General features: G+C 31.9%; 1 protein-coding gene across 3 annotated transcripts; it reads right to left on the bottom strand.

Moving 5' to 3' along the window:
• Positions 1 to 1,371: 1,371 nt before the first annotated feature.
• On the bottom strand, positions 1,372 to 22,186 carry LOC111299833 (transcription factor TGA1-like). Of its 3 annotated transcripts, none has more exons than XM_089747801.1 (9): positions 21,907 to 22,186; positions 19,246 to 19,414; positions 19,076 to 19,150; positions 18,235 to 18,294; positions 18,068 to 18,145; positions 17,914 to 17,977; positions 3,708 to 3,979; positions 2,462 to 2,689; positions 1,372 to 1,914 (listed from the first exon to the last, which is right to left on the bottom strand). In XM_089747801.1, the coding sequence occupies exons 2-9, from the start codon at positions 19,402 to 19,404 to the stop codon at positions 1,762 to 1,764; spliced, it is 1,089 nt and encodes a 362-aa protein (XP_089603927.1). In that variant the 5' UTR covers positions 19,405 to 19,414; positions 21,907 to 22,186; the 3' UTR covers positions 1,372 to 1,761. The 3 variants fall into 3 exon arrangements, with proteins under 3 accessions (XP_089603927.1, XP_089603925.1, XP_089603926.1); XM_089747799.1 differs by lacking the exon at positions 21,907 to 22,186 and adding an exon at positions 20,399 to 21,540 and having other exon boundaries at positions 3,708 to 4,000; XM_089747800.1 differs by lacking the exon at positions 21,907 to 22,186 and adding an exon at positions 20,399 to 21,535.
• Between the last annotated feature and the right edge of the window lie 47 nt (positions 22,187 to 22,233).

The following is a 22,233-nucleotide window of genomic DNA, read 5'->3' as shown; positions in this document are numbered from 1 at the left end:
AAAATATCAAAACATTAAATTTTAAATTAAGTATTTAACCATATAAAGTTTGTCAATTGGTTATTAATTTATATGGCATGCATGCTGGTTACAGATTCCAAAGGATTTATATTTATAATATCTTCACATATAAATTAAGGATATATTTGATATATAAGATTATAATAAGATAGAATAAAATGATATTATGAATAAAATTAGATTAAATAATTTCATCTTGTTTTTATATTTGATGTGTGTAAAGATTAAGATAAGAAAATTTATTTATTAGTCAAAATTATTTTTTTTTTAAATTTATATAATTTAAATTATTAATATAACTTTTAATAGTATAACAGAACATATAAGTTTAATCTTATAAATTAAAAATAATCTTTTTTATTTTGAAAAGATTAAATCATCCTATACCAAGAAGATAATTAATTTTTTTTCTAATTTTTATCATCTTTTTTAACTACAAATCAAATATAATATAGGATTATTATCATTTTATCATATCCATCATTTTATGTATTAAACATAGACTAAATGGATAAGGATTGGAAATAGAAGATAAATTAAAATTAAAATAAAAAACTACACAAAACTTTCAAATGATTTTGATTTTGATTGGAAACTTGAAGAATTGAACAATTTCAATACTAAAATCCACCCACTTTGCAATTACAGTCCCCTGTTTTGAAATGTTCAAACTGGTACAAACATGATCATTGTGAAAAAGAAAATTGAATTGTTTAGATTTCAGACCATTGGGCTCCGTAATAAAAATAAAAATTTTCGATTTAGTTTTAACGTCTCTTTGATTGAAAAAACAAACTAGGAGATTAAATTTGATCCATTTGAAAACATCAAATTTTTTATTAACTTGAAGGAGAAGATAATTATAAAAGAGCTATTGTCAATTTACTCGTAAACTTTACACTTTTTGCAGACAAAAAAGTTAGCAATAAATCAACATCCAATGTTTTTCTATAAAAATAGCAACTAACCAATGAATGAATTGCTTATGAATTTTATAAGTCACGACTGATTAAAATTACAAAGGATACACCAAATTGCAGCTTTAACGAAAGCAATCTGATAAAGGAAAAATACTTAGAAAAAGAGCTTTTCTGATTCTTTTGGTGATCAAACAAATTAACTTCTGAGAGTCATGGCAAGGTTCCAAATGATCTGTGTCAATCTTCAACAAGCTGGCAATGCCGTCTATACAAGGCACTAAAGCTGGGGGGCTACCGGAGAGAATCCTTGGCCATGAACCTGCAAGCAAGCGCTACGATGAAAACAAAAATTTTTGCTTTTCAGTTTGGAAGCAGTGTTTTATGAACCCAAGGATTAATACTAAGTGAAGCTTTGATAAGATACTCTGAATGTTCCATAAATGAGCAACTTTTCACAAATATATATTGGCCATGTTCAAGATACATAAAGGAACACTAACAGAATTTACATGGAAGTTTCAACTGGTATGTAAACTCAAATGTAGAACCTATATATGTATCTCCTTTCAAGAGTATATATAATGCACAACACATCATAGAAAATTGATTTAATCACAACCTTCCCCTAGGTAAAATAACTACTTACATGTACAACATCTCAGATCTCAGGTTTCCAAAAGCTGCTTCAAAAAATATCGGCAGCATAATTGATGCTAATTATGTTTATAATGACATCTACCAAAAGGCAACTTTGTTCTGTATGCAGGAACACTGTTCTTGCAGTGATCATCTACCATCATTCATGTAGGATCTTCCAAGGCTAGGCAGGCTCACGAGGACGGGTAGCCCATAGTGTACTTAGAGCCCGAAGACGTTGGAAGTATTCTCCCAAAGCAAGTAAGCCTCGAGCTGCCTGGCGAGTTGTTAGGATGCGAGACATCTGATTCAGTGTTTCCTGCTGAAGGTGGTCCGCCTGCATATAGAAAAATATCAGACATTAGTTGAAACTTGAAAACATCACGCAGATGCCTTTTTTTTTTTGGTTATCAAAACATTAATAAAATTTATTATGTAGATTTTAAAGTAATAAATTCTTCTAAACTCAGTTTTAGAAAATAGGACCATGTTGTGCACATACTTTGTGACTCCGATTACCTTCTCTAATTGAACTGAAATGGTTGTCACCAACCTAGTTCACAACAATAAATCCATTGACCAAGACCAGCACAGTTTGGGACCCATAGGTCTGGGAATCCCTAGGTTTTCCGAAATAAGATACTCGTCATAGCGGGTGCAGCATATATTGTTAGACATCATTTTGAAATGCAAAAGAAACAAGTACGATTAAAAACCCTTGAGTTAGCTATTATAATTTCACTTCAAACGAATGGATGGAGAACCAATTGATGGGTACACTATAAGGACTATGAAAAGGAGAGCAAACGCAGAGAAAAAACTATCTGTGAAATGTTCTTGCTGATAAACCCTTGTGAGTCACCATGGGATGATGCAATTATTACCTGGTTCACAAAGCTGACTAGAGCTTCTAACTTTTCCATTGCAGTAGCCACCTGAGGAATGTAAATACCTTCGCCCAGCTGACCAGCTGCTACAGTTGCAGACACAGTTTCCTGGAGTTTCTCCATACCTTGCGAAAGCGCGTCTTCTGCCTGCTGACATGATTGTTTCAGGTTACAAACTTCCAAGAATTGATGTTCTGTCAAGGAGTCAAGCTGAGTCACAAGCACCTGCAATCAACATAATAAGCAAATATTATTCTACATTTAGCAATAGAACTTGGACAAGAATTCCAATGAAAAATACAAGAAATTATGTCTTTCAAGTAACATGGAAGTACAGAGTTACTTTGCTAAAGAAGCATTGATTAAAGGACAGAGTTACTTCGTTAAAGAAGCATTGATTAATCAATGTGCCCAATGATGCTGTAATCACGAGCAAAGAAAGACCAAACAGAAGCAATATTAGAGTTACAATTGGCCAAGTTAGTGTTTATGCCAGGAAACTAATATTTTGTTGGAGATAAATAACACTGCAAAACCCTAAAAGGGAGTAATTACAAAAGATTGTCATAGAAAATCATTGTACATAACTGTTTATTGTTTGTATATGCACCAAGGGGAGGGGAGGGGGTTTCTAGTATGGACTTAGCAGTCTCTTTTAGGATAACTAAAATATTGATTGCAGGATGAACATGTTAATAACTAAAAGAGATCTGTCTGGATCAACAGAAAAGCATTCAGAAGAACATAATAACCCCTTGATGAGTCAATATAACAGCAAATGTTAAACGCATTGCAAGGAATAGATATAGTTGCAATTCTCTAACCAAAAATGATATGAACAATTGAGGAGAGAGAAAGGGCTCTATATTGATCAAGTCAAGATAGACCTATTGACTGAAGAAAAAGCAAGATAAACAGAGAGAATATATTAGTTTAGTAAGCATTGTTTCCACAACTTTTGAGATTCAAAAATAATAATAAAAAAACTTGAAACCGTTTTTTATTAAGCAAAAAAAAAAATCCAAAAGTTTGACATTATTATCTATAGACATTATTTGCACATACATCCACATATAAATAAGTCAAAAATCAAAATAATATAGTCATTCATTTAAATTTCATCAGTGCCACCGTGCAGAAAGAATTTGCAGTTAGATCCTCTGCTATAGGTTCTTCCCTCAAAAGACCTATATGAAAAAAGGAATGCATGATCTACAGTTAATTAAACTAAAGTATGCATCACCTTAAGAAGTTCTGAAGGGCGAAACCCTCCAATCCATGAGAAAAATTGCTCGCCTGATGTTTTCCACATGCCAGACATCACATAGAAAACATCAGCCTTTGCAGCAGTTGATTTCAGGCGGAAAAGTTCAGAATAGTGGCCCAGGCCACTTTCCACAAGTATGCCAAGCTCTATATCGCTTATATGGGCATTCAAAGCGGTCCTGAGTTCACATATTTGTCTGTTTTGTTCTTCCATCCAATGTCCGTATTCCATCTCAAATGCAGCAACCCCTGCAGAATCCCTAAAATGGGCTAATCATTGAAAACATCAAAGAATAAAGATTAACTTGTAATGAGAAGAAAAAGGCACCATAGATAATTATAGAACAAAGATCACATTTAACACATTAGAGAGTTGTCAATAAAGCTTTATATCATACAAAAAACTTTCAAGATGGTGTGACAATTACACTATCAATATCAACAGCCTTAAAATGCCTTTCTAGCACACAAATATGTCGTAACGGTTTTGTGTGTCCATCCGACAAATTTGAAAAATAGAAAAATATGGAATCGTCACCAATCTTTTTTTGCTATGTGCGATTTGCCACATATTAAAATTTATCCGTTTAATAAGATTTTAAAATTAATTAAAATTTATTAAAAAGATAATTTTATGGTTTGCGAAACAGTCTGGATTCAAAAGTCGGTTACACATGAGGAAAGATTAACACCCTCACAACGCCCATTTAAAAACAGTACCACTTAACTATATGTTATCCATTGATTAAATAAAAGCAATCTTATTTTCAGTGTTTGAAAAATAATTTTCTTGATTTTCTTTGTTTGTTGAAATTTTTTTGTTATTTGATTTTTTGTTATTTAGTGTTCAAATTTTATTTGAGAAAAATAAATTAAAATCTTTTTATCGAAATAATGCTTAAAATGTTCCAATACGTTTGTAACATTAAAAACATTTTCTCACCTAGAGATTTCATTGACATCATTTCTCGAAATACCTTAGAATCTCATCCTCGAAGATTCGGATTTATTTTTTGTAAAAATCATGTTGTGCATGCAATGCAAAAATGCTAATATGTTCATGCACATATTTTATTATTGATTATTATTATTATTTATTTGAATTTTTGAAGAAAAGAGGAATTTTTATTATATTGAAGTTTTTTATAAATATTTCAATACACTAGTAATATTTAAAAAATCTTCTCACCTAAGAATTTTTTAAAGCATCTTTACTTAGAATACTCTTAGAATCTCGTCATTGGATAAAATTTTTTTTCTCATTTTTTTATCACCTTATTTTTAATTTATTAGTTAATTTTTGTTTACTAGTTTTTATAAAAAGAAAATTTTTATTGTATCAAAAATTTTTTATAAATACTCCAATACACTGGTAGTATTTAAAAAAAAATCTTCTTACCTAAAAATTTTGTAGGTATCGCTACTCAGAGTACCTTTGAATCTCATCATCAAATAAAAATTTTCTTTTTCCTTACATTATTTATTATTTTATTATTATTATAAAGTTTATTTTTAAAAAATAACGAAATTATCACAAATTTTTTCTATATATTTCATTACTTATTATTATCAAACAACAAAAATTTATTTTAGTGAATTTAAATATATTTTAACATGCTTAAATATTAATAATAAAATTTAAAATAACAAAAATAAAACTTTTTAAAAAAATTCAACAAAAAAAAAATTTTACTTGGACTGGACAGGTCAACAGTTTGGTCAAATATGAGTTTAGGCCGGTTCGACGACTTGGTGCGGTAGTTCAACAGTTTTGACCAGTCTAAACCAGTTCACTAGTGGTTCGATACCGGTTCAACTGGACCAGTCTTGGGCTGAGGTAGAAGCGGGTAACGGGTCAGGTTACAAGGATCTCGGGTCGGATCTGGGTCCACGCGCGGATCCTTCCTGCTCCAAAATGGTGTCATTTTGGGCTTTGGCTTTTTATATAAAGTCAACTTTTTTTTAATTCATTTCAACCTTCTTCCAAAAAAAATTCTCAACTCAAAAAAAAAAAAAATACTTTCTAGCCTTCCCAGAATCCGGCGCCAGACTGCCCTGTCAGCCACCGCCAGCGGTCGCTGTTGATGGTCATTAGTGATCGAAAACCGTCAAGAAAAACCTCAAAAATTCTACTCGACCTCTTCATTCTAGATCCAATCTCCCTTTTGTGAGAAACCACCCCAATCGGCGTAGATCAAGGTTTAAAGTTTTTAAGTTCTCTTTCTTTTTTCTTGTAATTTTTGAAAACCCACACTAACTATCTTTTTTTTCTTTGGTGCAGGTGGCTTTTGGCGTTGAGGCTCTTTCCTACGGGGATGATTGTGTTTTTTTATTTTGGTTTTTTTTTTGGGTAGAAAGAAAATTTTTTTATTCTGGAAACTTTTTTTTTTGCAGGGTCTCCTCCCTTTTCTTTCATTTTCGGATTCATTGCTCTATTTATAGAGTGAAAAGAAGACCAAAATCCTAGAAAATCTGAGATTTTGGTGGCCTAGGATTAAGGCTGCCATCGACTATTAGAACAGCTGTCGATGGCTGTCAGGACTACTGGTAATGCAACTATAGGCGACTGTCAGAGCCATTACCAGAAAAAGAAAAAAAAAGAAAATAAATAAATAAATATAATAATAAAAAAATGTTGTTTACAGCTGTCCCTCTTTGCCTATTTTTGAGAATTAAGAATAAGACAGACAAATAGACAACCATTTTATTCGAAAAGAAGAAACATTAAGCATAAAACCTTTTTTTTTAATTTAAAAAGCTCCTCCAATCAAAGGCTTAACAACTTTTAAAATTCATCTTGGAAAAGGCTCATCTAAGCAGAAGCTCAACAACTTTAAAAATTCATCTTGAAAAAACTCTTCTAAGTAAAGGCTCAATAACTTTAAAAATTCATCGTTAAAAAAAGCTCCTATAAGCAGAGGCTTAACAATTTTAAAAATCCATCTTGAAAAAGCTCCTCTCAGCAGAGGCTCAACAACTTTAAAAATTTATCTTGAAAAAAAAAAGCTCAACAACTTTAAAATTTATCTTAGAAAAGCTCCTCTCAGTAGAGGCTCAATAACTTTAAAATTTCATCTTAAAAAAGTTCATCTCAACAGAGGCTCACACAACTTTAAAATTCATCTTGGAAAAACTTTTCTCAGTAGAGGCTCAATAACTTTAAAAATCCATCTTGAAAAAGCTCCTCTCAGTAAAGGCTTAACAACTTTATAAATTTATCTTAAAAAAGCTCCTCTCAGCAGAAGCTCAACAACTTTAAAATTTTCATCTTGGAAAAGCTCTTCTAACCAGAGGCTCAAAAGTTTAAAATTCATCATCTTGGGAAAGCTCCTCTAAGCAGGGGCTCAATAACTTTAAAATTTTTTTTTGAAACATAACTTCGAATATTACCATAAAAGGGGACTTAATCTTAGATATCACCACTGAGAAGATGTTAATGACTTCGGATATCACCATTGAAAAACTCCAAATGATTTTTTAACACTTGAATATCACCACCGAGAATATGTGAATGACTTCGGATACCATCACCGAAAGAAACTCAGATATCATCATTGAAAAAATGTAATTCAAGCTTTAACACTCTGATATCACCACTGAGAATATGCAAATGACTTCGGATATCCCCACTGAAAAATGCAATTCAAACCTTGACACTCAGATATCACCACCAAGAAAAGGTAAATTGACTTCGGATATCACCACCAAGAATATGCGATTCAAACCTTGACACTCAGATATCACCATCGAGAAATGTAAATGACTTCGAATATCGTCATCGAGAAAATGCGATTCAAACCTTGACACTCGGATATCACCAGTGAGAAAAGGCAAATGACTTTAGATATCGCCATTGAGAATATGCAATTCAAACCTTGACACTCGGATATCACCACTGAGAATATGCAAATGGCTTCGGATATCGCCACCGAGAATATGTAATTCAAATCTTGACACTCGGATATCACCATCGAGAAAATGCAATTCAAACATTAACACTCGGATATTACTACCGAGAATATGCAAATGACTTCATATATCGCCATCGAAGGAAACTCAAATATCACCATCAAAAAAATATAAATCACTCTTTAATACTCGGATATCACCTCGAGGAAATGAATTCAAACCTTGACATTCAGATATCACCATTGAGAAAATAAAATTCAAACCTCGATACTCGGATATCACCACCGAGAAAATGCAATTCAAACCTCGACATTCATATATCACCACTAGGAAAAAATGTAATTCAAACCTTGGTAACCTTGACATTCAGATATCACCACCGAAAAAATACAATTCAAATCTTGACATTCAGATATCACCATCGGGAAAAAATGCAATTCAAACCTTGACATTTGGTTATCACCACTGAAAAAATATAATTCAGATCTTGACACTCGGATATCACCACCGAGAAAATGTAAATGAATTTTTTTTTTATGTACAAATATCACCCCCGAAAATATGCAAATTCAAACTTTAAACTTGGATATCACCACCAAGTAATTTTGAAAATGTATTGGATATCACCACCAAGAAAATGAAATTCATACTTTAATACTCGAATATCATCACCAAGAATAATTTATCATAATATTTTTCTTGAATACTGCCAATTTCACTGAGTTAACAACTTTTTTGCCAACTAAATTGGTCTTAAAGATCTCATTTTATGCCATCTCATTGAAATTCTTTAAATTTTTTAATCTTTTGAATATGTTTTTGCCCTTTTTTTTTCTTCTTTAATGCTTCCAAAATTGGTGAATACCATTATGATGCAAACGTCTTCTCTTAAAATGATGATGCAAATGCAAATCTCTTTTCTTAAAATGAAATACAAATGTCTTTTCTTAAAATGATGCACATGAAATGCAAATATCCTTTCCAAACATACCAATACACATATGCTTTACAATGAAGGACAAGCTAATGATGCAAATGCAATGTCAAAAGGTTCAAATGCTCAATTTTTTTTTAAAAAAAGGTCAAGATATGCTACTGCCCAAAATCTTCTTTTCTTCAAAGTTTTCTTTTTTTTTCAATCCTAAATCTTCTATCTCAATTCCAAATCCTTTCTTTGCTGTACATTTTTCATCAATTTCACTTTTTTTCTTCTCAATTTGGATTTCTCAATTTTTTTTTCATTTTTTCATCTTCAAATCGAACATGCATATGACCAATTCAAACTTGATGAATTGAAAAAAATGAGCCATTGAACCATGGTAAAACGCAACCGATTAAACATACTTTTGTATTCCTATATTGCCCATTTATTTTCCTCAAAAAATTTTTCTTCATTTTATTTTTCTTCCTTAAAAACATTTTATTTTAATGTCAAAATTTTCAAAACAAAAAAAATTTGCCTTAGTCAACCTCTATGAAACAATGTGACCTTAAGTCTCTAAAAAAATGATGATAATTATTATGCACATATCTAAACAGAATGGCAATTTTCTCAAATGACTTGGATGATTAATTGTCAAAAAGACTTCACAACTTGATATGAAAAATTAAATTTTTATCCAGGCTTAACAACAAATTCTTTTGGAAGGTTCTTTTGTGGTTAAATCAGATTTTACACTCTTTTTAGTATCATAATGTGATATTTTAATATATGTCAAGACTAGCTGTGGTAAATTCAAGATCATATTGGGAAAAGGCCAAGATTTTCTATCTCAATCATCGGTTGCAATGAGTTTTTATGTTGCAATCTCATTCTTACTCTAGACTGCCTTCTTCTTTTTTTTTCACCTTAGAGCTTTTATTTTTTACTTTTCTCTTATTTTTTCTTTTTTTCTTTTTTTTGATGATTTCATCGTGCACTTAAGTACTTTTGTGAAAAAGAAAAACTTGTAAATAAAATAGATAAAAATAAAATTGGTCATGAAGATTCTGCAAGGAATAAATTTTTCAGTTTAAGTGTCCATGTTTAATCAAAATAGACTTTTCAAGGTATGTAATATAGGCCAGGGTTTGAGATTCTGAAGGAATGGATAAATAGGCCTAAAACATGTATTTGAAGGTGATCAGACTAAAGATCATTTCATATCATGTGAAGGGTTGTCTTTTGGACATTCTTTCTTTTTATTTCTTCAATCATAACATCCAATCATCTCATTCTCTTTTTCTCTTTTTCTTTCTTCTCTTTGTTTTCTTTTGTTTTTTTTTTTTTTGTATATTTTTAAAACTCAATTTGTTTGACATTTACCCTTACAACTTAAGGCATTCTTCCTTTGTTGTCGAAGAATGACTTCATCATATGAATCTTCATTTGTATTTTTCTCTTAATGTGCAAAATGATTCTTGATGAAGGTTCATTTAGAAAGAATTCACTAGGCTCAAATGGGTAACAAATGGATAATTTTTTTTATGAAAGGATGAAAAAAATGGTCATTTATCATCTCAAGCCTAGTTACTTATACTGAAGAGTGATTCCTAAAATTTATTTTTATCACCTTTTTTTTCTTTTTTTTCTTTTTTTTTTTGGATCGTTTGAATATCCAAAGTGCATGATGTAACCATCAATATTTTTTATTTTTTTGTTTTTTTTTTTACAACTCATATGACAACCAATCTTTGTTTTATATCAAGTTGAAAGGGTTTATTTAGGTCCCAATTGTGCACATCATCACCAAATTAGATAGTGGCATGAACTTGGTAATTTTGGGACAATCATTCTCTTTTGTCAACATGCCCTTTAGATAAAAAGGTGTGTTGTGTATTCGTGGCTATGACTTTTTGTTTGAAGCATAGTCTTGACACATATCAACTCACCAATCATCTAGATAAAAAAAAAAAAAAGCATCATATTAGTCTTATTTTCAAGGAACTTAGAAGGTTTTTTCAAATTGATCATTTCAGTGTTTGTTGTCTTGACGAGAAGTATCTCAAAGTTCAGACTTGTATCCTTTGAAGCATTAAGGTTTTTTTCAAGTGAGTTTTAGGACATGGGAATATTTTATTTGGATAGGTTCATAATAACGACCACCAATTTTTTTAAGACTTTTTATTATGACGAGAAAAAGAATTTTTTTATTTTTTAAAAACTTGAGCCAAAAAAGAAAAAAAAGATTCTCTTAATTAGCATTCAAATTTAACTTTCATACAAGTCATGAAGTTCATATGCATGTCTAATACCGAAGTGAAAAAGAAACCAAAAGGGGCATACTTTTTATTTTGAATCAATCCACCTCTTTATAATACCAAATGAAGTAACCATCATTTCCAAAAAACAACCGTAGAATCATTCTCCAATTCCTTATATGTCTATCGCATCAATGCCTTAACACTTTTGGTTCATCTCTTTTCCAATATATTAAGGTAGAGAGTTTTCAGCAATACGATAATCATTGTCAGTTTCAAATTCTATTTTTCCAACTTTAATGAGATCTCTAACCTTATATTTCAATGCGAGACAGTTCTCTGTTGAGTGACCCTAATTTTCATTATGGTAATCACATATTGTATTAGGATCATACCATTTTGGGTAATGTCGTTAAAAGGGCTCTAGATGCAAAGGTTCCAAAAGTTGATTCTGGATAAGTTGAGGTAACAATTCTGTGTAAGATATGGGAATCAGATCCAAAGTGATTCTTTTTTAGGTATTTCTTAGGCCTCTCGGATCATTACTTAGATTGGATCTTTGTTCTGATATGAAAGATGCAGTAAAATGGTTGTATGAATAGTTGAAAGTCTAAAAAGATGACTAAAATTAGGGTGGATAAACTGGTTGTTGTAGTAGTTGATATAGTTGACAAGAATAAGGGATGGATTTAACGTTATTTATGGGAGGATAATGGGTTTGGTACATTGGTGTAGGGTATAAAGTGAAACTTTCGAACTGTTGCCCCACATAGTTTATTGCTTGGGTTTCATTTTCTTTCTTTTAGGGGACTTCACCTTTTTTTGCTTCGCTTATCTCTCCTGCATCGAGCTTGTCATTTTTTATGACATTCTCAATAATCTCACCTGATATCACCATATCGGTAAAGTTCTTGGTTGCATTACTTATCAATCTCTCATAGTATGATACTTTTAGAGTATTTACAAATAAGATAGTTATTTTTTCTTAGTGAGAAGAGGTTGTACTTGTAGGATCATATTCTTCCATCATATTTTTTGAAGCTCTCAGTTGTTTTTTTTTTCATACCCTATAAAGATAGCTGATTTGGAGCTAGATTCATGACATGCTGATATTTTGTAAGAAATGCCCTTGTGAACTCTTACCAAAATGAATACGAGTCCTGTCTAGTTGAACATACCATCTAGCTACAGATCTCGTAAGGTTATCTTGAAATACATATATTAACAACTTCTCATCACTAGCATGTGTCATCATCTTATGACAATACATGATATCATCATATCTGTAAAGTTTTTGGTTATATTACCTATCAATCTCTCATAGTATAATGTTTTTAGAGTATTTACAAACAAGATAATTATTATTTTCTTAGTGAGGGGAAGTTGTACTTGTGCGACCATATTCCTCCATCTCTGTGCATATTTTTTGAAGCTCTCAGTTGCTTTCTTTTTCATACCCTATAAAGATAGATGATTTGGAGCTAGATTCATAACATGCTGATATTATGTAAGAAATGCCCTTATGAGCTTTTACCAAAATGAATACGAGTCCTATCTAGTTGAACATACCATCTAGCTATAAATCTCGTAAGGTTATCTTGAAATATGTGTATTAACAACTTCTCGTCACGAGCATGTGTCATCATCTTACGATAATACATGATAACATAAGTCATTAGGTATTTTGTGCCATCGTATTTTTTAAATTTAAGGACCTTAAATTTAGGTGAAATGATAACGTCAGGGACCAAACAAAGCTCGGTTGCATCTGTGGAGCCATAAAAATTCATTCACTCCACGGCTATAAGTCTTTCTTCTAATAATTTCATCTTTTGTTGGGCACTAGCATCTTTTACTTTTTCAAGTGTCTTTATCCCTATCTTTTTTTTCTCTTTATGAGCATCCAAATCAAGAACCATAATTGGCTCGGGTGATTTTTCCATCATAACAGGATTGACAATATTTTAGAATTGTCCAAGAGCAGGTGTGAATGTCATTTCTAGATAAAGATTGGAATATTCACCGGGAGTAAAAATTTGTACTCTGGTTCTTTGAGAAGGTCGGGTCAATCGTGGCTCAAACCCTGGTGGGTAAACAGGATCCACCATGTCTGGCAATTACCTTGAAAGCTTAAATTTCCTTCCACTACTTTTCTCTTATCAAGTTTCTTGAGCATGTCCATTATCTTATCAATATCTTTTTTGAGTTCTTCTTGAGCTTTCTCCATCCTCTCAAATTGACTAGCCTGTTCTTGTTCCATGATTCTTGTTTGAGCTTTGTATGAATGACAAGTAGGTTAAGTCAAAATTTTTAGTGGGCGAGCTGTTTTTGAACTTTTATTATCATAAATTTTTAAAATCAGAATTATTTTTTTTATTTTTGATTTTTTTGATTTTTTGATTTTTGATTTTTTTGATTTTTGATTTTTTTAAAAAAAATGGTGCACATAATGTATGAATGCAAGTGGAAGATATTTGCTTTTGGACAAATTTCAACACTAGAAATTCTCATTAATTCCATACAACTTTTGTTACATGAGATTTGAGCAATCTATAGTTCTTTAGGATCTATGAAGGTTTCTTAGGAGAAAGATGTCCTAGAGCAAATATCTTGATGCATAATTGTATGATATGATTAATGTAAACAAAATTGAGTTAGTGTGAAGATGCGGTTTGAGATTAAAAAATATTTTTTTTTGTTTTGTTTTGTATTACACACAACTTTTATTCTTACACATTCTAGACCTAGCTATTTTCTACATGAGGGTGGGCATGGCTCTACCTAAGGTTAGTTTCTTATGGCTTATTACATGCTTGGTTCAGGTTGTCATGCATCTAAATGTTCTCAAATTGTTCTTTACTGTCGTCCACACTGGACTAGTAAGGTACCTCGATCCTCACCCATTATAGGCTACGAACGAAAAAAGTTCAATTTGAGTGAAAGTACTTCGCTTGCCATTGCGGAGGTTATCACCTCACGAGGGCATAGATATTTTACTTCCTCCTATAAGGGACAAAGCCTAGGTATAGAGCTCATGCATTGAGGTGTATCATGTCATTGTATGTGTACATGTTTCCTAATCTATCAAGAGTAATATATACAAAAAAATAAAGCATAAGAGGCATAGTAAAAGAAATGTGTGTGAATTTTTTCTTTTTGTTTTATTTTTTACCCTTTTTTTTATTGAAAGTGAAAAACAAAAATCTAAGAAACCGATTAAGACTGTTTAAATCAAAATTCAAGGATAACATGTAGTTAATTTTGACCTAGCTCTCGAAAATAAATGACGTCCCTAGTGGAGTCGCCAAGTTGTCATAACGGTTTTATGTCTGCTCAACGAATTTGAAAAAAAGAAAATATGAAGTCATCACCAATCTTTTTTGGCTAGGTGCGATTGGCCACCTATTAAAATTTATCCGTTTAATAAGATTTTAAAATTAATTAAAATTTATTTAAAAGATAATTTTATGGTCTGTGAAATAGTCTAGATTCAGGAGTCGGTTACATGTGGGGAAGGATTAGCACCCCCACAGCGCCCGTTTAAAAACGGTACCACTTAACTATGTGTTATCCATTGATTTTAATAAAATCAGTCTTATTTTAAGTATTTGAAAAACAAAATTCATGATTTTCTTTGTTTGTTGAAATTTTTTTGTTATTTGATTTTTTCTTATTTAGTGTTCAAATTTTATTGAAGAAAAATAAATTAAAACTTTTTTATCGAAATAATTCTTAAAATGTTCCAGTACGTCAGTAACATTAGAATAACATTTTCTCACCTAAAGATTTTAAGCATCGCTTCTCGGAATACTTTAGAATCTCATCCTCGAAGATTCAGATTTATTTTTTGTAAAAATTATGTTGTGCATGCAATGCAAAAATGCTAATATGTTAATGCACACATTTTATTATTGATTTTTATTATTTATTATTATTATTTTGGATTTTTTAAGAAAAAAATTTTATTTTATTGAAGATTTTCTATAAATATTTCAATACACTGGTAATATTTAAAAAATCTTCTCACCTAGGGATTTCTTAAAGCATCTCTACTCGAAATATTCTTAAAATCCTATCATTAGATAAAATTTTCTTTTTCTCATTTTTTTATCACCTTATTTTTAATTTATTAGTTAATTTTTGTTTACTAGTTTTTATAAAAGGAAAATTTTTATTGTATCAAAAAAATTTTATAAATACTTCAATACATTGATAGTATTTAAAAAAAATATTTTTACCTAAAAATTTCGTAAGTATCACTATTTGGAGTACTTTTGAATTTCATCATCAGATAAAAATTTTCTTTTTTCTTACATTATTTATTATTTTATTATTATAAAGTTTATTTTAAAAAATAACAAAATTATCACAAATTTTTTCTATATATTTCATTATTTATTTTTATTAATTATTATCATAAAACAATAAAAATTTATTCTAACGAATTTAAATATATTTTAACATGCTTAAATATTAATAATAAAATTTTAAATAACAAAAAAAAAAAATTTTTAATTCAATAAAAAAATTTTTTTAACATGAATCAGATCGATCAACAGTCTGGTCAATGCAGGTCTAGGCCGATTCGGTAACTCGATCACGTCTGATTGATTTGGCGGTTCAACAGTTCTGACCGATCCAAACCGATTCACTAGCGGTTTGATACCGGTTCAACTGAACCGATCTTGGGCTAAGGCAAAAGCGAGTAATGGGTCAGGTTGAATGGATCCGGGGTCAAATTCGGGTCCACGCGTGAATCCTTCGTGGTCCAAAATGATGTCGTTTTGGGCTTTGGCTTTTTATATAAAGTCAACTTTTTTTTTTAATTCATTTCAACCTTCTTCCAAAAAACAATTTTCAACTCTAAAAAATAACACTCTCTGGCATTGCCAGAATCCGATGCCAGACTCCTGTCAGCCACCACCTGTGGTCACTACCGATGGTCGTTGTCAATGAACGCCAATGATCAAAAAACGTAAAAAAAAAACCTTAAAAATTTTACTCAACCTCCTTGTTCTAGATCCAGCCTCCTTTTTGTGAGAAACCACCCCGATCAGCGTAGAGCAGGGTTTAAAGTTCTTGAGTTCTCTCTCTTTTTTTTTTGTAATTTTTGAAAACCCACACTAACTATCTTTTTTTTCTTTGGTGTAGGTGGCTTTTGGCACTGAGGCTCCTCTTTATGGGGAGAACTGTGTTTTTTTTTTTTAGGGCATAAAGAAAATTTTTTTTTATTCTAGAAACTATTTTTTTGGCAGGGTCTCCTCCTTTTTCTTTCATTTTCGGATTCATTGCTCTATTTATAAAGCAGAAAAAAGATCAAAATCCCAAAAAATCTGGGATTTTGGTCACCTAGGATTAAGGCAGCCACAGGCTATCAGAACGATTGTCGGTGTTGTCAAGGCTGCTGGCAATGTAGTTATAGGCGGCTGTCAGAGCCGCTAGCAGAAAAAGAAAAAAAGAGAATAAATAAATAATAATAATAATAATAATATGTTGTCTACAAAATAAAGAATGTAGTTTCTAATAGCTTATTCAAACAATAAGCTATATAATTTTCAAGCATATGTGAAAAGATGTAGCAAAAGATAGGCAAACTGTCATAGGTCGAGACTCAACCTCTGGATTCGCATGGTTCTAGGATCTAAGTATGTACTCATCCAGCATCCCAAATCAGCCTACCTATCACAGTTCACACCATTGTGAGGTATTGTCCACTCTAGCCCTTCTGGTCTCTCACAAAAGGGGCAATGTGTGAACTCTTATATCCCATGACCAACTCTAGTATACAACCGATGTGGGATTCCTAACTCTACTCCAGAACCATGACTTCCCCCCTACTCCAATGAGGGGCCATCATCTTTGATGGCACATCGTTAGTACTCCCAGAGCTGGTTTTGATACCACTTGTTACGGGTCGAGACTCAACCTCCAAGCACACGAACCTCTAAGATCCAGGCATACACTAATTCGACATCTCTGAATAGCCTACCTATCACGATTCACACATTTTTGATTTATTATCCACATGACCCCTCTGATCACATGATTTTATCCCACAAAAAAATCTCATAAGAAAAAAAATGTGTAAATCTTTATATCCGATAATCAACTCTAATATACAATCAATATAAGATTTTTAACTCAACTCCAAGACTGTGACACAGACCCCGTGCACCCCAGTGGGCTCCAAAGATGTGACGAGCTGAGAAAAGTTGAAACAGATTTTTTCATAAGGTGTCAAATCAATATATGTGAAAAGAACTACACACTCATGAAGAGTTAAAGACAGCTAAAGTTTATCAATATCAGAAAAGTGGGCTTCAGAAATACGATAAGATGAGAAAATTTTAAGCAGCTTCTCTCTAGAGGTGTGAAATTAACCCCTAAATGAAGTTAGGGTCTTATTATAAACAATATGTAACTTCTCTTGAAAAACTTGTAACTTCCAATAAACAAAGTGAAATCTGTCGAGATTTTTACTCGTGAGGAAATAAAGTCAACTGCAATTCGAGAAAAAGTTTAAATGCCTTTTCTCAGAAGACAAGAAATGGCTTGCTCATGTTGGTTTCTTGTGAAGTTATTCTTCACTAAGGTGCAGGGGGTTTAATGCTTTCGGGTGCACATATTGGTGCTCATAGAAGATTAGCAGATTAGGAAATATATAATGTTTAGAGGAGCAAGAATACAAAGAATAGATGGGGGCAAAAAAAAAGTATCCAATAGAAGGATATCACAGAACAATATTAGCAATATATGACTTCAACTTGGGCATTATTCTGTGTGTTGAGAATATGTTCCAATAAATTTTGATTAAAAAGGTTTTTCCCAAATAATTGGTAAGCAATAATTTTCAAATACAAAATTCATGCTTTATTTCAGAAAACATGTAACACTTAATCTGAACATCAATCTAACCACATAAAATAGAAACAAGACATGAATTGTAAGTCTCAAAGTACAAGCATTCATACGGTATGAAATGTCAGATACTGGCACAACTAAAAATTCTTATATAATTTCAACAAGACAAAGCAATATTTCGAAGGAGGAGTTCAAAAGTAATAACAGTAACTGCTAGTGTTTTGACAACAAACCTGAGTTTGCTCCTCCAGAGAATCCAAGATGACCACCTTCTAACCCACCACCCATATAAAGACCCTGCAATAAAGGTTTATTGCTTAAGTGGTTTTAAACATTTTTAAAATCACAAAAAAAGAAAAAATAGAATGATATTAATCTTCTTCAAACCTGTTGGCTCGTTCGTTCAAGCTCTTGCTCCAATTGAATCAACTTTAAACGACTATGTTCTAACTGTTGAACATATGCCTGAAAGGCAATGCCAAATCAAGTTATTACAACAATTCACATGTAGCCTTCTGGCCATCTGTTTCAGCACACATCCATATCCATCTTACCTTTTTCCGCAAACGGCTTTTACGAGCAGCCTCACGGTTTTGTGCAAGCCGTCTTTGTATCTATAGGTATCAAAGGTAAAATGCACAAACAGATTAGACCCCTATTTAAGGTAAACAGATCATCAACAAACTTAAAACAATTAATACGACACTTAGCAGCTACGAATCGAACTGCTTTGAGGTTGAGGTACACATAATTTTTCCATTTAAATTAGATTGATCAGATAATATGCATGTTAATGAAGAAGGGGAGATCATTGAGCTACGCACAGCCGCATACAAGCCTAGAAATTAACAAAAGAGTAGGCGGCTAGCTAGTGGAAAATAAAAATATCTCCAGGCTAACATTAGAAAATTACAAAACATCCATGCCATTAGCATGAACTAATGGAAAAACACCACAATTGCTTTCCAAGACTCGTCTTAAAAAAATTAAAAGCTTCCACACATTGACCAAATCTCAGAACTGCAAGATTTCTAAATACTAGAAGCCACTACTCTTTTAGGAAACACAAGAATATGATTCGGAAGGAAGAAAAATGGGAAAAAGTACATTAGAAATCTGTGACGGCAAGAATATAGCTTGCTTGTTTGCAAGATAAAGAATGTGCATAGGATGGCTGAAATCTGCATGCCCTACGAAATGATCAGGGGAATGGAATGGAACCTAAAAGTCTAGAACTGAAAGTAATACCATCTTTTTAAATTCCAAAATAGAATCTTTCAAAAAACCAATAGATACAATCTATCCAATATCGTACATCATGATCCAGAACAATATTTAATCCACTAAAATGAGAAAAGAAATAAAAATTAAGCACCATGTACAATTCAAACTTACCTTATCAATAGGTTTAGTTGCTTCTTGGTCATACTTATTAGAAGGTGCGAGCATTTCATGTGACCCAGTCTCAGACTGGAAAATTCAAATAACAAAGGTTACTTATCTCCAAAATCAGATAAATATTTTTTTAACAACAAAGCAAAGAATAATATCTCCAAAATTTTCACCTCATTCTCCATCTTGTAATCTGCTTCGACAATCAGTGATGAAGATGTATGTGGATTAACACTACTCTTAAAATTTTCTCCACACGTCCCAATCTGGTGGATAGGCTCATAGATAACCATCCTTCTTGAAGGTACAAACTGGGTGGATGGAGAGTTCATGCTTCTTGAACTGAAAATGGAGGCAGCTTTTCCATAAGTTAAATTGATAGAGGCATTTGAGATCATATAGAGTTCAGAAGGAAACAACACATGGACACGTATAAGCTTTGCTCTACGAGTAAGAAGAACAGGTATAACAGCAAACATGTGACAAGCACCAGAGAAGATGATTATAAAATTTAATTGACAACCCTTCAGGAATACTAAAATTGACAAAGATGCAGCACAAATAAATGGAATCTATGGAAATTTTTATATCTGATTTATTAGACAATATTCATTGGTTATTATGTTTTCTGCATATTTAAGACAATTCCAATCAGATAACTGACATTCTAAATTGAGAATCATCTACAAATAACTCTAAGACGTTTAACTAAGGAAGAAAAGGCATGTTCAAAGTGAGTTTAAATTAATCGTGTTTTTGATTTCCTAAACATCATGCTGATAACTAGATCACAAGAACCATTTATCTCCATGAGAAAGCAAAATAAAAGAATTCCAGGAGAGATAATGAGCGTTTCTTTCTAATAAAATTATCCATATTTACGTATGCAAAAAATATATATTTCCAACACAAATCTCATTTAAAATAAATGAATTATTTGTGATTTAACCATTTTATTGGTTTTATATGAGAAAGAGAGGGTCAATTTTCAAGATTACAATTGCAAGCAAATTTTGTTAAACATGGCCCGATCACAGTACAGAAAGACTGAGCATTCAGGATGGACTTGGCATGCGACCATCAAAGAGAGTAGAATCAGCCTCAGTGACCTCTCAAATGCAACATGGAAGTTTAGTTTAAGAATTAAAGAAACATCTTAAAAAGAGAATAATAACAGTAAATTCCTTATTCTATCATGGAACTCAAACAAGCACTGCGTTAAAAAAATTTTATTGGCTAGTACTTCAGGAAAACATATGCAAGAGTAAAAAGGCAAAAAGTAGCTCCTAATATCTGAACCAATGAAAAAGGAGTTAAAGATACTACCAGATAACAGCTTCAACAATCATGATCCTTGTACTTCCACAAGCAAACAATCCTATTCTCTTATAACCATTTCCTATCTGCAACAGCGTATCCACATATACAGGTTTGTCTAATCTTCTTTCTGTTTTCCCCCTTTGACTTACTTTTGATATTCTAAAATAAAGTTCCCATTCCCTCCCTAGTCTAATTCAGTTGTGTCAATAACTGCTGCTGTAAAGTAACTTGATAATAACCTATCAAGTTACCTAACACCATGAAACTTTAGTTAGCCTCTTCGATACAGACGTTATAGAAGCTTAGCAATTAAGGAAGATAAATCTATGGTGACATTAGCATAGGCAACACTCAGTGAATGCAGTTTGCAGTCATAGAGTATAGTGATCAGTGAATAAAGGATGAGCAGTGATATTTTTAAAACTTCCCCAGCCCATGTTGTTTATAATTCCGCTGAAGGGCAATCAATGACGCAAAATCAACTTGAATTTAGTGCTTTCTCGGAAAACACAATTTAGTTGTATCCAAGTGTAAGAAAAGATTGAACACCAATCATGACATCCCTCTTTTCATATCATACGCCTCTATCCAGCTCTCAGTCTTAAGCTGTCAACTCTTGCCATTATTGGAGCTCACTGTTCACTTTTCCCTTGCCTTCATGGTGGACCTATTTGTACTCCTAAAATTCTTCATTACCATTATATATAGCAAGATATTCTTGCATAGGACCTTTCCAATATGCACAAACCATTTATAAAACTTGCAGAAAAACTGTTACTTCTGCTTCAGAATTAGATTGGATGGCATTGAAACAATTGCAGGTCCTATTAAATCGCCTCCGGTCAACTAAAACAGGGGAGATGAACTAAAAGTAAACTAAAATAAGGCCATACATATGAATCTGGATAAAAAAGATTTGAAAATATCTACTCGAGACATTCAATAGCAACAAATAAAAAAAAAAATCAAACTCACAAAATAAATATGATAAGAAGCCTAATCGATATTTTATTCCATCTGGTTTCACCTCTGAAAAAAATTCAAGAATTCAGGAAAAAAAAAAAAAAAAAGAAAACCAAAAGCATTTCAGCCAAGAAGAGAAAAGAGAGCAAAAGATGCATAACTAACAATCAAATGCTATGCCCGGAACTAATCAAATTAGCCAGAAAAAAAAAAAAAAAAAGATACGGACAAGAAGGAAAAAAGAAAAGCTACCTCAATAACTTGTTTCAACTGAAAAAAAAAAAAAAAAAAGAAATTTTAATACTTTATTAATTTCCATCTTATGAGAAAAAAAAATACAGAGGAAAAGTCAAATTACCAAAACAACTTTTAATTCAAAGAATAACAACGATACTAAAAACTATAGAAAGGAAGAACCCTCTGTTTTAAACAACTTAACCAGCTTCAAAAACACGTTTTTTGAGTATTTTGTTTTCTGTTGGTTTTCCCCAACTTTCCCGGCAACCAAACACCCACCAAAATTTTTCTTAAAAAAAAAAAAAAAAACCTACCTTTGGTTTAGAGGGTCGTTAGAACAAGTTTCCCGCTAAAATTTGAGCTCCAAAAACAGCAAAAAGCAGAAGCAGCAAAAAAACCCAGTTGAAAAATCCAACAAGCGCCTACTCTCCCAAACCCCTCAATCCCATTATTCCCAACAACAATCCTACTGGGAACACGACACCTTAAAACACCCCCTTCAAACTGTTCCCCATTTTTTCCTTAATTTTTTTAAATTTTATTAATGATTATATTAATTTTTTCTACTACTATTTTGTTTTCTTTCGTCTAATTTCCATTTTATTTTTTTTAATTATTACTTGTTGTATTCGTCCTTGTGT

This window comes from Durio zibethinus, chromosome 18 (assembly GCF_047325235.1).
Source record: "Durio zibethinus cultivar Kanyao isolate XHJ-2024 chromosome 18, ASM4732523v1, whole genome shotgun sequence".
Lineage (NCBI taxonomy): Eukaryota > Viridiplantae > Streptophyta > Magnoliopsida > Malvales > Malvaceae > Durio > Durio zibethinus.
This window is presented reverse-complemented; position numbering and strand designations above follow the sequence as displayed.

What these genes read in the sequence shown, in the direction of transcription:
- LOC111299833 (XM_089747799.1), bottom strand. Translation starts at nt 20,421, where the DNA reads ATGATTGTTGAAGCTGTTATCTG. An exon ending in ATTACAAGATGGAGAATGAG is followed by an intron (nt 19,151 to 19,245) that starts GTGAAAATTTTG and finishes TGAATTTTCCAG; the next exon opens with TCTGAGACTGGGTCACATGA. An exon ending in GCCCTTCAGAACTTCTTAAG is followed by an intron (nt 2,690 to 3,707) that starts GTGATGCATACT and finishes TGTTGATTGCAG; the next exon opens with GTGCTTGTGACTCAGCTTGA.